Raw genomic sequence first — 16,479 nt, 5'->3', positions numbered from 1 at the left:
TAAGGGTTTTCTGTTGGAACAGTGTCGTGTAAGTGGCCCCTAAGTTAATAACTAATGATCTTTGCAACAGAAGTGAATCAATCAAAACTAACTTTAGCTGGACAATAACTTTATTCTAGAGCTGCTGTAAAGCCAAAACAATCTCTGTTACTTTAATTTCATATCACTGTAAAGCTGCTTTGAAACAATCTAAGTTGTTAAAAGCGCTATATAAATGAAGGAGACTTGACTTGACTTAGTTTTGTAAATAAAGTAAATTTGCTGCTCTGGATCCAAGCATCTGCTCTCTCTGTTACAGTTGTATCAACATGAAATAAAAACATTTGAACTTGCAATTCATTTAAAAATAGATCTCGATCTTCTGGTGAAACAAGTTTGCTTAAACTCAGCCCCTTTCTTACAGTTGATTGCAAACTCATTCAGATTTTCCTCAATCCAATGAACAAACAATGGATTATTTTTCGTATGTCACAATCACAAGAAAAGATCTGTTACTACTTCCTTTATATTGTGACTTCATAACTCTGTCTCCTCTCCACCAATAAGCTGGTGTGTGGTGGGCGTTCTGGCGCACAATGCCGTCATTGGTGGCAGGTGCCAGGTGGATGCTGCACATTGGTGGTGGTTGAAGAGATTCCCCTTCTATGTAAAGCGCTTTGAGTGCCGAGAAAAGTGCCGAGAAAAATAATAATAATATATATATATATATATATATATATATATATATATATATATAAATAAAATACATACATACAGAGCTTGACATTAACTTTTTTTGCTCAGCATTTTCACCGGCCACAATTTTTACATTCATACCATTGGGAAAAACTGCCATTTATTTTTTATATTATATCATAATTAGGCTGCTGTCACTTTAAGACCTGACGCACAGCTGTATATGGCCAATATACTTGTCTTTATGTGCACACACTTTGGGTGTGAATGAGTAAAATTATGCTCAATATGTGCAATCCCATGTAGAAATTCAAGCCCTGTAACACCAACAATATTCATCCGGAGCAAATGAAACAATGAGTAAAGGGCCATGGGTTTGTGTGTCAAGAGCGAGAACGCGTAGCTGGTTTTGTGTATCCTACGGAAGATTTTCAGATATTTCAGTATCAATATATACCGAAAAATCTATATTTTCGACAACACTAGATTGCACTTTTCAGATGCCTTTTTAAAAGACTACAATTGAAAAATGTATATTAAATAAAAGTCAATCAGCCAAAGTGGTTAGTAGGAGTGACAAATATATATATATATATATATATATATATATATATATATATATATATATATTTATTTATTTATTTATACATACTATATATGTCCGTGTGTATATACACATATACACACATATATACTGTATACACACACACTCACAGACATACACAGAATATATATATATATATATATATATATTATGTAAACAAAAACTTCTGTTAGATGTGATTAATCGCGTTTAATCGATTTGATACCATATATATATACACACACACAGTATATAGCACAAGTTGGAAAAGCTGAAAAAGGAAATTATAGAATTCCAATTTGGAGCATCCGATTCTCTATGATCAGTTCATTACTAGAGGGAAGGATGTTGTTTCTGCTTGATCATGCATTCCTTTGCAGGAATTTAAACACCTCAAAGAATCCACCCACTTGGGCTAAATGTGGTTTGTCTTTTGCTGTGAACGCATCCGAATATGACACAATGAACTTCTGCCTACTGAGCATTAACAATCTACCCACCCCAGCTTTATGAAAAGGTTGCTCTGTCAAAGAATATGATGTAACTTCCGATACTACAGAATAATGGATGAATGTTGTGTCTGGACAAAGGATGTAATTCTAAACGTTCTGTGACATAGAGGTGCATGATTTCAACAAAAGATTAGAATATCCTGTAGTGAGTAATATTTTTCCCTACTTTTTTTTGGGAAGGGCACTGAGGTGTGTTCTCCATCCATGGATTTTCCACCTGTTGCATCGGAGAACATGAGATTAAACATCATCATCATCATCACCATGACATCAACCAGTCGATTACAACTCACTTTAATCGCAATTACTCATTATTATACACTTTCTCCATGCCCCATAAATGAGTCATGGCTGACTATGTATAAGATGACTGATTCACTTAAAATCAGTCACTTTTTTGCAGCGCTGCATCCACGCCGCCAGCATCACACAATATAAAAGAAAAATGACATAGTGCAACTATTTCAAATTAGTGTGAATACAAATGATGGGAATGCACAGTGTGCACTTAATCTATAACTGCATTCTAAGTACACTAGACCACAGAATTCTAGGCTACTCTCACCACTTCCTGAAGAGGTACAGGATATGACCCCACACAGTTAACAGTCCTTATTCTTATCAACATGTCTCTCTCTGCCTTGCCTTGTCTTGGGCAAATCAAGAAAGGAAGAAATAAGAATGAGTGGGAGATGGAGAAAATGAAAGAGAGAGAGGAATGCATGTATGTGCAATAAGGCATGAAGACACTTGTGCATGCTGGATGTCTGAGTAGAAATTACAGTGAGATGTGTCAGAGGAGGCCAAGCCGACGAATGTGGGGGGAAATGGTCAGTGGGGAGACATGGAGAGGGGGGCTTCAGATCTTCTAGATCAGTGTGTGAGTGTATTGTGACTTGTGTCATGAACTGCACCTAATTAATCTAAAAAAGCCTCGGCGGCATTTTACAATGTTTAACTGTAATCTGATACAAGTCTCAGTATATACTATATCAAAGACAAACTGGTGACTATCAGATTTGGGGATGAATATGAAGAAAACATGCATGTCACTTATAGAGTGAGTATAGTATACTCACAGTGTAGAGTCTTCTACATAGTGGAGATGCTTAACGCACGGTTGTTTGCGCTAAATCCAAATTCAGAAATCCCAAATTAGGAACATCAGGGTCTGGAGACATCAAGCTGTCGGAAATAGCAAAAACAATTGAGTTCTTCAGAAAAAAGATATGTCTAGTAAGAGGGGGTGTGTAGGTCTGGACTTTTTTTTTCTTTTTTTTTTGTGAATGAGTCACAGTGTGTGTGTGTCATGGCCCATACTATAAAGGAGAACACTTTCACTGGTTCCAATGTAGAGTGATAAAGACAAGTTTGTACACAGTGTTTACTACTTGGGTCTTTTGGGATTATCATGAAACGTAAGTTCTTTCTTCATTTTTTCTCCCCCCACTTTACAACACAGCCATGGGAATGAGTTTAAGTGAAGGCAAAAATATGTAAACTGTAGAGGGTGGGTCTAAATGGCTGATTTTGCTGTCTATGTATTTTGTTTTGAAAAGTCTATTCAGAATGAACCAAAATAATCCCTGGTCAAGGCTCATTAAACTCAAGGTATATTCAAGGTACAATAGGTAGATGTTAGAGATGGGTATTGTGTCATTTATATTATTTTAAATATGTAAAACAAATTGTGTTTAACTCTTAAGGAAATGCTTTAATTATGATTAATTATTGAGAAAGTTTTTTTTTAAATAATCTGCTTATATTTTTATCATAATAGTTATGGGGATTTAACAACCATAACACTTAATATTCAGATTAGTAGTCAACCAATAAGTTTTATCAGTGTTTACTGTAAATTATTAGTTAAAATACTTTGGTTCCCCAAATCCTGAATATGTGGTTGAATTCCTCATAAAAGGTCACATTGAGGTCAAAGGTCAAGGTTGTTTTCTCCTAATCAAATCAGACTGACCATTTGTAACTTTGAAGGTATTTAACCCACTGATTCATATCTGGTCTGTCCTGTAATTATATTAATTCAATATAGTTACAATAAAATATAGTTATAATATAATTATAATGTTATATAATAATATAAATATAATGAGATTCATAATATTCATAATATAATAATATTTAAGGCAGTGTTATTTTTGACTAAAACTAAATTATTTTCAGTAATTGAAATACAGCTAAAATTAAATATAAATTTTAGATTGAAAACGTAAATGAAAATAAGAAAAGATGCCTTGGAGACTAACTGAAATAAGTTTAACTTGAAGTACTAAAACTTTTTTTAAAAATCAGATATTCAAATTTGAATAAATGTAAATATAACACTGTTTCAAGGCTGTAGCGGGATCAGAGTCTGTAAACATTCTTACAATTGCTTTTGCATGATAACGTCCAATTTGAAAACATGCGTGCGTATCGACTCGGATCAGTAACAAGCTCATAACTGAACATTTGAGCTATATTAGGGCAATGCTATCTCAAAATTGTGTTGACAGAAGCGAAAAGATGCTATCAGTGTGAAGCAAAAAAATTCCAACACTAATGCAGACAGAGGATGTCTGCGAGTGAGTCAACAGCTGTTGTGCCAATTGAGTCAGTGTGATCTTTCACTTCACAACGGTTTTGATGGAGATCGCCACTATCAAATCTGAAGGGGTTGCACGCAGCGGTTATCACTGACCTTAACAATTTCCCCATTTAGAAAGTTTTCAAAGGATGCTAATTGCGTAAATAGCCATTAATTTCCTTCCAATGCTTATCAAAGGGTTAAATCACACAGTTATCACATATCTGCTGAAAGTATACGACCTTCAGACAGACTTCGGCTATGGCTCATTGGAGTTTGCTGTGGCTAAAGACTGGCGGAAACATCAAACGGGCCGGGAATTAGCCAATTATTAGCGGTTAAAAGAAAGAACCGCATTAGGTCTAATATATATTTTTCCCTTTAAAAGTCAAGAAATGCATAAAATGCTGCTAAAACCACTCAAAAAAATGAACTAGGAAGGTTGTGCTCTTTACATAATATATTTATATTTAGTTTACTTATAATAATTGTGTTTTTTGACTTGAAATTTTTTTTCTAGTAAGGTCCACGTAATTATGTCTCAACTTAACAGTACAAAATCCTAATGCGTTGCCTAAACACAAACCATTTATGTTAAGTGAAAAATTCTTACATCCAGAGGGTGGCAGTATAGTGCGAGCCAACTGCCATTTTGCCCGAACTTAATTTGATTGTGTTCAATCTGCTTAAATATATGTAACATTTAAGTTTACTTAATCCACTTGTGTTGGATTACATGATTGATTTGTGTTGCATTAACTACAACTGGGCGGTGCTTGTTAGTGCCCAGCATGCTTTGCATATGGTTGAATTAAGAGAGAATAAATGTTAAAATTAAGTGTTATTTTATGATTTTTTGAGAAAATGACAAAAGGGGAAGACTTGATAGTGTGTAATTGTGTTTAATCTTCAATTACATTTGAATTATTAGCACCATTTAAATTACAGTGGGTTACCATTGTGGAGAAGAGTGGAGCATTTTGTTTGGCTGTGGACTGATTTAATTATTTCAACTGTTTGGTTGACTGAGCATGTTAATCTTAGCATTTAAGATGCTAATATGTGCTACTGCTAGCAAATAGCTAGCTATAGTCTAACAATTTTATTATGTGTTACTAAAATAAATGAAATATTAATGAATGAATGAATGAATATAAAAAATACCCGAATCATGTCATGAAGCCTTTAAAAAATCACTTTGAGACTACTTTAATAGGGTTGCTTAAAATGACTTAATTCCATGATGTTGAAGTTACATGAACAAATTATGTTGAATTTAAATGAACAAATTATGTTGAAGTTACATAACAAATTATGTTTGTTTAACATAACCTAGTTATGTGGAACCTGTTGACGAAATAAAATTAATTAAAGCCAACATATCATTTTTTTGAGTGTATATGTGTATATATTTCTCTCTTTATTCTGATTCAATAGTTTTACCAGTTTGAAATTTCCAAATAGTACATCTCTTCATTTTGTACACTCCGAGAAACCGATTCCAACGCACCCAGCCACAGTTACAAATGTGTGTCCAACAGGCCTTGGGAATTCCTGTGGGGAGAAATCTTCATGTGCTCCAAATTTTTGTGCCATCCGGTGTAACCATTACAAACCAAGAGGAAGAGCTCTCCGTGCAAATCTCTCTGCTTAGATACAAGATTTTAGGGAGTAAAACAGCTGTTCAGGACACACATTGAAACACTTGTGACTCAGAGCAGCTGTTCCAATGACATAAATATGAAATTCTGTTTGTTTTTATGCCGACAGTGTCAACTGACTTCACCTTTCCCCTCATCGTCTTGATGGCTTTTGTTGAGCTCTTCGACTTCGTCACAGCCCGTCCCGCTGTGCCACAAGGAAAAAATGATCTGCGAATGCTTTACCAAGACATGCGTAAGCTACTCAACATAGTATCTCAAGAAAAGCAAGAGGTAAGTGTCAGTTTGCTGATACATGTGAATGATTTTCTAATTCATTTTAAATGAATAAAATCAGACTAAAATGCACGCACGTTGTGGGTCATTTAGCTTGTCTGATTAAATGCTTGACATTTTTCAGAATAAGCTGAACGACTTTGAACAATCGCTCACATCCCTGCCCTCTCTGGACTTCAGAACAGAAGACCTGAAATCACTCGAGGTAGTACATCAACATCTCTGCCTCTGTCGTATTCTGTCTTCTCAAGAAGACTTTCTTTTCGACTGTATGAATAACATCTGCAATTAAGACCAAACTGTTCATTGAAAACCCCAAGATTACGTTTATCTTCTCCCAACCAAAAGGCCTGACTGAAAATTAAATCCAAAGAAATTCAGACAAGTGCCATTTTAAAGCACGGTTTGCCAAGAAAGAATGACGGATAGACAGAATGATAGATAGACAGATTATTATTAGTTTAGAATATATCTAGTTTCAAAAATAAGATGTGTGTAACATCTGTCTCCTTTTGGCCCACAGGTGAGCAGTACCTTAGCACATCTGTACTCTGGTCTTAAATCCTTCAAGTTCCATCTTTACTGGATCCAGCACGAACAAGACGAATTGGGGATTGATTATTCTAAGACAAAGAATATCCATCTTATCCAACTCATCGACAGAGTGCTCACACATGTAAGAATCGTGCAGCTCACCTACAGTAGGAAATCAAACAATATTTAAATAACTTAAATTCTGTCAAAATAGATGCAAGATACATGCTAGAGTAAGATCACGCCAACTGATGTCATATATAGTATATACACACACTACCGTTCAAATGTTTGGGGTCAGTACGATTTCTTTTTTCTGAAAAACATTTTTCAGCAAACATACATTAAATTCATCAAAATGACTTTAAAGACAGTAGATTGCTACAAAAATTCTATTTCAAATAAATGCGGCAAAAAATAAAAATGCATCACTGTTTTCACAAAATTATTAAGCAGGACAACTTTTTTCAACATTGATAAAGAGAAATGTTTCAGCATGTTAGAATGATTTCTGAAGGATCATGTGACACTGAAGACTGAGTAATGATGCTGAAAATTCAGCTTTGCATTACAGGAATAAGTTATTTTAAAATATTGTAAGATGGTAATAATATTAAATCATGTTACTTTTTACATAATAATATGTAAAATGCACCAGATTTAGTCAAATTGGCAAATTTCCATCCGTAGTCCCTTGGCAGGTTGATGTCAAAGACAGAAGAAACCAACAAACTAAATTTAAACAGACATAAAAAGACCTATATATATATATATATATATATATATCTCAACATGCTAATATGATGTAGGCTAAACAGTGCAACTTAAGGTAGTATTTGTTTAAATTTTTAAATTACAAAATGTACTTCAAGCAAGTAAGTTTGGGTAAATGCAATAAATATAGATTTTATATATACATGAAAACTTATCAAAAATATATATTTATTTTTACGTAAATATTTTGAAATCTATGAGCAATATATTAAATTTGGTTACACTTTATTTTGTTGGTCCTCTTTAAATATTCTGATGACTAGTAGCATTGCACCTACATGTCAACTAACTCTCAGAGTATTAGTAGGGTATTAGTAGACTGGTAGGGTTAGTAGAATAAGTTGACATGTACTTATAGTCAGTAGAATATCTGTTGGGAATCATCACAATAAAGAGTTAGCAGATATTAAGCAGACAGTCTATATATATATATATATATATATATATATATATATATATATATATATATATATATATATATATATATAGGTCAGTGTGATGATAGAGGCGAGGTGAGATCGAAATCTTGAAACAAATAGATTATTTCATAAATTACACTGGCTGACACAAAGCGAAAGTGAAAATAGGAGGTGGTTAAACATATCCTCCCTTCCTACAGATTGAGACGCCCATTTCTGAGCTCGTCCACCCTTCCCTGCCTCCACTGAAAACAGCCTGGAACTTGTACCAGGCCAATGTGGAGATCAACGACAAACTGTACTACTTTTGCAACTGGTACATTAGAGCACTGAGAGGCCTGAAACCGAAACAATAGCAATCATTTGACACCAGTAGCCCTCAGCTTATCTCCATGGTGCAAGTAAACGCAAGATGAGGTCAACAGGCATCGTGGTAGCATCGTCTGACTTGCCTTAATGTCTGAAGGGATGGAATGAACGTTCCAGCCTTTAGAAGTCATCTTCCATCAGTTAACGGTTCCTTTGTGTGGTGTTGTCGTTTTAATATTATTAATAAGTTATGTATTTAATATTATTAATAAGTTATGTATTTAATATTTATTGAATTTAGTTTTTTTGTTTACAATGAAGGATTTTTTTATACATGGAGTGAATGAGAAAAATAGCACTTTAAAAATATTAAGTGTCTTGTTTTAATAATGAAATTTGTATGCAAAATCAGCTGCAGGCAGTTGCTAATAATGACCAATAGGTGTCGCTATAAGGTGTGTAATAATGACTAATAGGTGTCGTTACTGTGGTACAACTGTGAAGTATTATTAAATGCAGTTTAGGACCTGCACTCCTTTAATTATTTCTGTTGAAAGTTAGTAATTTTGCAAAGATGTAGTGAATCAACATACTTGTTAAACAACATAACTATCTTTTAAGGTTACGGTTAGACTGTGTTTGACAGGAATGTTGACCAGAAGTTGATCCAGTAACACAGCCTACTTGGTAAAATCACCATATGATAAAACTGGGCATTAAATACAAAACAACTTCCATAGTTTTTTTTAGGGCTAATGGATGCTATTTTGAACATATTGAAAATACAGTACCTTGAAATGCACTCACTACCTGAAAGTTGTATTTATTCGCTGCGATTACATGTTTAGTCTAAATGAAATGTAACTTAAGTGCCAACCTATAGCAGAGATGCACTGAAAAGAGGAAAAAAAATCTTGAACAATGCCAAAGCCTTTTTCATTTCAACAGACTATTTGTAGAGAGGAGAACAAATACACAGTGTTGTTTACATGATAAAGAAATTGTGTTAATATCTGATAATCATTCAGAACTCGAATTCACATTTTGATTTGACTTTGCAAGCTGAGTCCGATGGATAAACTGGGAGAGTCCCGGATGTTATTTTTATTGTTCATACTTTTTTTATACATATCTATGTATTTATTTTTGTATTTATACATTTTATTTGATTATTTAATTGTCATTTTTCTTTCAATAAAATATTTTGCTTCAAACATGCAGTGCTTTTTTTTTAACTTGCTGAACTGCTTCAGCAACAACTAAACCTTTAACAAAACAATCTAACCATCGCATTATTTCCGATGTTCTGTATATAATTATTTATATTTTATATATTTGGATTTTCATGTTTGTTCCTAAAATAAAACTTGTGCGTCTTGTCTTAGGTTTATAAATAATTCCCCTGCCCTGTCTAGCTGAGCATTTTCACAGATAGTTGAGCTCAACATCCAGACAGATTAAAAATTGCCAGCAATAAGTGTAATCAACCATGAATGTCAAAATCTTTGTCATGATGACTAATACCAAACGGTGCAGAACAAGGAATAGGATATGGATAAAGGATATGTCACATGACTGTGTGTGAGTTTAAAACCCTGAAAAGTCAGGACTTGGCACGTCCGGCAGAAAGAGAGATCTGCGATGCAAGCGTTTTGCGTTGCGCTCTCTCACAGCTGTTGGATTTATTATGCTCCCTGAGAGAGAAATTGATCATGCTTGCCAGCATCATAACCATTTTTGGTTAATTAATCGCACTAAATTAAACATTACATTGCCAGCCCTACATGAGACGCAAAATGAGCTTGCTAAATGTGAGAGCGCTGCCTAACGACCTCAGAGAAAACACTAAAAGGTTAGGGGTTTTGCCAGTAATGACAAATTACCTGTTATACGAACCCAAAAGAACACACTGTCAGTGAATAACTCTGTAACATCCAAAAGGAGGGGTAACGGCAGCAAGAGCACATGTGAAAGAACTAGGGTAGAGATAGAGAGGGGTGGGAGAAGGAGAGTACAGATAGACTATTGAACTGTAAGCAGAGGACATGAAGGATCCATTATCAACCAGAATAAGTACTCTGCAGAGGCAAAAGAGACAGTAACCTCTAAGTTGATTTATGACTGGTTGACCTGCTGTTGCTCATTTGACCTGCAGCTTTCAGTGACCTGAGTTTATGGACAGGCTGATCAATAGAGAACAGCACCTCGAAATTCCCTTTCGGTCTTCAACAACAGCAAACATGACAGTAAGTCTTTTCAATCCTTTTGAAGTGTACATTCAACTGTTGCATAAGCTTATGATTATGTAGGCAATGATTATTGCCCAAGCACATATTTTTTAAAGATTTTCAAACAGCTTGTGATGTACAGTAATTTAAAATAAGAAATTGGTTTATGGAATTTTAGCCATGCTCCATAATTTACATAGCGTACAGTACAAACTACCATTCAAAAGTATAGGGTCAGTAAGAGAAAGAAGTCTCTTGTGCTCACCATGTCTCCGTAAACCGAAATATTATGAAACATTTTTACAATTTAAAGCGTTTTGTATTTTATTAATTAGTACTGTCAAATCGATTAATCGCATCTAACATAATAGTTTATATAATATATATGTGTATATTATATTTATATATATTATATATGTGTACACACACATGCATATACATGTGTATACACACAAACACACACACATATATATATATATACATATATATATATATATACACACACATGTATATAAACACAAACTATTATGTTAGTTGCGATTAATCGGGTTGAATCGATTTAACAGCACTAATTTTAATATGTAATTTAGTCCTGTGATGTTCTTCCTTAAGAGTAAAAAAAAAAGATTGTGATTTTATATTCTGCAATGTGAGCAATAATGTCACAACTAAGACAGTCACACTTACAGAAACAGTTGCAATTATGAGACATCAAAGCACATTTGTGAAATTTAAAGTAGCAATGACCTTTTTACTTTTCTTGTTTTAGGTAGAATGGGGTTGCAGTCATATTTATCTACAGACGTGTTTATTTATTATAAAATTCAGTCTTGAATTGTACACTGATTACTGGCTACATATCACAACATACCAAAACGGTACATACTGTAATTTAACAATTTACAACATTCACAACTAATCCTAAAGAACTTTGATGTGCTACCCATTCTGCTGTTCTTGACGAGGGGTTAACCAAAGATGACTTTTGGTGAGCTGTCTGTCCTCACACAACTCATGCCCAACAGGTGCACCTTTTACCTCTTATGCAACACTGCCCCCCTTCTTCATTATCCCGAACCACTGCTTTACTAAAGAGTGTAAAATATCTGCTTTTGGGACACCAAAGCATTCACAGACTAAAAACATCATCCAGTTCAAATGTCTTAAATTCAAATTATGTATGACATTTGATCGGTTACCAATACTATTGCTGAACAGAACACTTAATCCTATGAAACTCAGCTGATACCACGAGTGTTTAAGGACAGTTAAGATGTGTTGACAGAATAAACAATCCTCAGAACTGAACCTCAAATCACCCTTTCGCTGTAGTGATCTTATAATAGCATGCAAGGACAGACCCCGGGAGTATATCTCTGATCCAGCTAGATCATATTTACTTTCAACATGGCATTTTGTGGTATTTGGTCCCCTTGTAGACAGCTAGTGAAACATTGTTTGACATGCTACAAAATGGTAGAGAGAAAAAAACGTATGGGAACGATGCCGTGGCCATTAAATAAGACTTTTAGCAAGCTAATAATGACACTCTTATGGAAAATTAGTCATGCAAATTCCCTCTCAAATTACATTAGATGTTACATTTTTGTCATGTCCATCTGCAACCGTGACCATCTAGTTTTGCTTCTTGCAGACTGCCACAAGACTTTTGGATGAGCTGTGTCACTTAACGGTTCAGTCTCTAGAATCACTGGAGCCCTCAGATCACTTCCAAGTTATTAAACTTCTTGGAGAGGGTTCATACGGCAAAGTTATGTTAGCAGTGCACAAGAAGAAAGGTAAGTGATGACAACCCTATTATATGTTGTTTGTTTTTCTCTCATCTGATCTTACGAACACTACATCACATTTCTTGGTAGAGTGCTTGATTAGCTACTGTATGCTGCTTCCTTCCTTTACCTTTGACAAGATCTCAATTTGCATGTAATCTAGGAACCCCAATGGCCCTTAAATTCTTTCTGCGAGAATCCACATCTCTCCTGTCATTTCTGAGGGAATATAACCTGTCTTTGGCCTTTTGCACCCACCCCTCACTTACCTCAGCCTTGGGCATTGCTTTCTCCACTCCTACTCACTACGTGTTCGCCCAGCAACCTTGCCTCTACGGCGACCTCTATGATGTCATCGTTCCTGAGGTTGGTAAAAGCTTGAAATCAGTTATATACGTCTTAACGATGATTGTATATGATTAATGAGAATTGCATGCAGGAATTAAACATCTATTTGCATGTCACAGCACAGCTGACTAGTCCAGTCGAGAACCACAAAAAGGTACATCTCTTGAGTTGTAATACACATAAAATGTTTAGATCAGGGTTGTACAATCCAGCCCATGGAAGGCCACCTTCCTGCAGTGTTTAACTCCAACACTAATCAAACTAACCTGAACAAGCTAGTCAAGGTCTTTAGAATTCTCAGAAACTTCCAGGCAGTTCCAAAGGATCTAGGAGGGCCAATGTCCTGCAGAGATTAGTTCTAACTGGCCCCAGATCACTTGTCTGGATGTTTCAAGTAATACTGAAGACCTTTATTAGCTGGTTCAGGTGTGTTCGATTATAATTGCATCCAAACTCTGCAGAATATTGGCCCTCCAGAAGCAGGATTATACACCTAAGGTTTGAATCGGTGGTTCCCAAGCCTGTAAATTTTGGATGTCTCCCTATCACACCCTATTCAACTCATCAGCACATCAGTAGAGACTCCAAGACATGAAATTTGTGTTAGATTAAGGAGCCATCCAAAACCACTGGTTTAGATGGAGTGAACAAAGAAAGAACATAAAAATGTATTGTAAATAACAGGCACAGTAGTTGTTCTACAATGGCTGGTTGCTGCATGCTCTAGCTGTTTATTTTACATTAAGCCTTTAAAGTATGATTAAGTCATGTCCAATCTCCTGGAGGGCCACTATCCTGCACAGTTGGCTCCAATCTTTATAAAGCACACATGAACAAGCTAATCAATGTTTTAGGGCAGGGGTAAGCAACTCTGGCCCTTGAGAACCACTTTCCTGTAAAGTTTAGCTCCAACCCAAATCAAACACACCTGAACACGCTAATCAAGGGCAGGATTAGAAGGGGAGGTGAGTTTGACCATGGTTGGAGATAAACTAGAGGACCAGAGTTGCCCAACCCTGCTTTAATGTTACTAGAAATTTCCAGGTAAGTTTGTTGGGGCAGTTTGGAGCAGGACATTGGCCCTCAAAGAAAGGTATTGGACACCCCTGGCTTAAGTGGTAACTTGATTTCTTGCAGGTTGGTCTGGAAGAGAGCCATGTCCAGGGAGTGGCTTCCCAGATCAGCGGTGCCCTCTCTCACCTTCATTCCCTTGGCTTTGTCCATCGTGATGTCAAACCGGAAAACATCTTCCTATGTGACAGTGTCTGCCGTTGGGTCAAGCTCGGTGATTTTGGCATGGTTAAGGCTGCAGGGACCAGGGTACCATGCGTGTGGTACAGTTCTCCTTACTGCACTCCTGAGGCTGAGATTGCAAGGAAGGGGGAGGAGATTAATTTGGGCAACTCAGAGGTGGATGACAATGGGAACAAGCCAAAAGGGGACTCTGGAAAGACTCAAAGGATGTTGGTATATGTGGATCCCAGTACAGACAGCTGGGCATTAGGCATTCTAATCTACGCCATGCTTATGGGGAGCCTTCCGTGGTCTGAGACTGTTTCAGACAACACAGCATATAAAAGCTATCTACAGTGGAGCAATTGGGAAGGTTCAGCATTACAAGAGAGAGAGTCAAATCAAACTGAGGACTTCCACCATGTGGCAACCCAGTTTGCAGCATTCACCCCTCTTGCGACATGTCTTCTTAAGTCCCTACTCTATCCACAGCCCAGGCTTCGTGGCAGGCCAGATGAGGTGGGAAGGTACCTGGGAGGAGCCTGGCTATCGGACAAGGATGTCAGTTGATGATGCAAAGGATGGACAGGACTGAGGTTGTTGTCATCTGGGGGGGGGATGTACGTGGGACTGGGACTTGATATTGTCCATCGGGAATTGATTGGACCGATAGCTCATTGTCGTTTGCTATTTGCTGTGGCCTCATGTAAATGACAGGATGCTGTAGAGCAGGGATTATAAGTTAATGTTTTTGACAAGAGCTTTTAAAAATGTGCACGGATAAATCATTTATAAGAAACAATGCAATATTCCATTAAAAACCTTTAATCGTCAACTTCAATTTCATGGTGACTTTAAAGGATGATAGAGGAGTATTATGATGTATACATAAATAATATATGAGAATGATTTCCAAACTGGAGGATCTTGATGTCCTAGACTGGGATTCATGATGGAATTGATGGGAACGCATTTTAAATGTCCAATTAATTCAAATAAAGCAATTAAAACGTAATGGTTTGCTTTGATCAACAATAAAAAAAAATCTGGAAATGTATTATTACCAACATTTTAAACTGTATTTGTAACTCTTCTTATATAGTTTGCTTAAAATCATAAAGATTGGAATGTTCACTCCAGTCTTAAAAGCATATTTATGCTTTTAACAAACTATGCTCATTATGTCATCTTCATCTATGTTGTGAGAGTAAGAAGGAGCATACCGTATCTCTCAAATTTCAGCAGATAACATTCAGACACATACAAGCACTCAGACACTACGTGTCCTAGATTTAAAAATAAACCTCCGACCATTAATAAAACTCGTTTAGCCATCATCACCTCTGTCAGACACACACACACTTGAAACCACATACACATGCATGCACAAACACACAGAATCTTCCAGATCTTTATCCCGAAGTGTCTCACACTTCTGCGTTTAAACCTGCCCCTCCATTCATCCACGCCATACACACACAACAGGGTGATGTTACATGTAACAGATAAGTCTTTGGCAATGGCTTGAGTTCAAACTCTTTCAACTGATCCATGAAAACATAACATTGTACATTACAGAGTAAATATGACCTCCATATATTTGCAAAATACATGGAATTAAAAACATCTTGCAGAAATTCTGGTAGATTTATTTACAACCGGACCATCAAATAATAATAATAATAATAATAATATACAGCTGTAAACAAATGAAGACCACCTGACTGTTCACATTAAAAATAAATAAATAAATGCAGCTGCAAATATTTGCACCATATACTAAATGAATACAATCTAGGCCACTAAATTAAGACATCAAAAATGTACAGATTGTGCCCTTTCAATCTGAAGTTATTTAGTCACCTTGTTAAGAGATTAACAGCTGAAATAGCTCATTACATGAAGGGAAGAAGACCACGAAGATCATTTAACAGCTCTAGTACTAACTATTCCAGTCGCTGTCTATATGACCTTTCATTTGATATACTACATTCAAACACATTTATGTGTGCAATTACGCTAGTGTCATCTTGCATGCTAATTTGCATGTAAAAGTGCATGAGAAAAATAGTCGTTTACAATACTTTATGCATGTATAGCATGAGGATGCCAGGAATACCAGTATTTTATTAGTACATTTTCTTTGCTCAGAAAATTTCAGCCATGTACCATTTTGCGAACTTCAACCACACTCTTTCTACACCCCGTGTTGTGGAATATCCTACCCTTCTTCTGATACTTATCGGCCTTGAACGCCCAAACATTAAAATTAGATGAGACAACACATTTAATGGGTAGACTTAAAAGGAATATAATGTATTTATGTATATTAATTGCATATAATGTATTTGTAATCCAAATCAATGGAAATTTTTCCATGCAATTAATATACACAAAGTTTTAAACTAATAAACAATGTGGTGCATATTAAAGGTGACCTATAATTCAAAATTGAATTTACCTTGGTATAGTCAAATAACAAGAGTTCATTGCATGGACATGACATAGAGTGAATCTCAAACTGGACTGTTTTCGCGTTCTCATTTAATTCAC

The 16,479-nt window shown here is 35.8% G+C and overlaps 2 protein-coding genes across 2 annotated transcripts; both read left to right on the top strand.

Moving 5' to 3' along the window:
* The first annotated feature begins 3,090 nt into the window (after positions 1 to 3,090).
* il11b (interleukin 11b) lies at positions 3,091 to 8,374 on the top strand. Its single transcript, XM_056264147.1, has 5 exons — positions 3,091 to 3,188; positions 6,125 to 6,288; positions 6,416 to 6,496; positions 6,815 to 6,967; positions 8,219 to 8,374. The coding sequence occupies exons 1-5, from the start codon at positions 3,182 to 3,184 to the stop codon at positions 8,372 to 8,374; spliced, it is 561 nt and encodes a 186-aa protein (XP_056120122.1). The 5' UTR covers positions 3,091 to 3,181.
* A 2,075-nt stretch (positions 8,375 to 10,449) lies between these two features.
* Positions 10,450 to 14,531, top strand: si:ch211-171h4.3 (serine/threonine-protein kinase SBK1). The gene is made up of 4 exons (XM_056264146.1): positions 10,450 to 10,573; positions 12,210 to 12,354; positions 12,509 to 12,711; positions 13,831 to 14,531. The coding sequence occupies exons 1-4, from the start codon at positions 10,502 to 10,504 to the stop codon at positions 14,494 to 14,496; spliced, it is 1,086 nt and encodes a 361-aa protein (XP_056120121.1). The 5' UTR covers positions 10,450 to 10,501; the 3' UTR covers positions 14,497 to 14,531.
* Positions 14,532 to 16,479: the final 1,948 nt, after the last annotated feature.

Source organism: Rhinichthys klamathensis, unplaced genomic scaffold (assembly GCF_029890125.1).
Source record: "Rhinichthys klamathensis goyatoka isolate OS25496 unplaced genomic scaffold, OSU_Roscu_1.1 h1tg000217l_1, whole genome shotgun sequence".
NCBI classification, from domain to species: domain Eukaryota; kingdom Metazoa; phylum Chordata; class Actinopteri; order Cypriniformes; family Leuciscidae; genus Rhinichthys; species Rhinichthys klamathensis.
The sequence above is the reverse complement of the archived record's forward strand: the minus strand, read 5'-3'. Positions and strand labels throughout refer to the sequence as shown.

Excerpts from the sequence above, each read along its gene's own strand:
- si:ch211-171h4.3 (XM_056264146.1), top strand. The coding sequence starts at position 10,502 with ATGGACAGGCTGATCAATAGAGAACAGCACCTCGAAATTCCCTTTCGG. Across the intron at positions 12,355-12,508 it reads AGCAGTGCACAAGAAGAAAG|GAACCCCAATGGCCCTTAAA; the intron begins GTAAGTGATGAC and ends CATGTAATCTAG. Across the intron at positions 12,712-13,830 it reads ATGATGTCATCGTTCCTGAG|GTTGGTCTGGAAGAGAGCCA; the intron begins GTTGGTAAAAGC and ends GATTTCTTGCAG.
- il11b (XM_056264147.1), top strand. Across the intron at positions 6,497-6,814 it reads AAGACCTGAAATCACTCGAG|GTGAGCAGTACCTTAGCACA; the intron begins GTAGTACATCAA and ends TTTGGCCCACAG. Across the intron at positions 6,968-8,218 it reads TCGACAGAGTGCTCACACAT|ATTGAGACGCCCATTTCTGA; the intron begins GTAAGAATCGTG and ends CCCTTCCTACAG.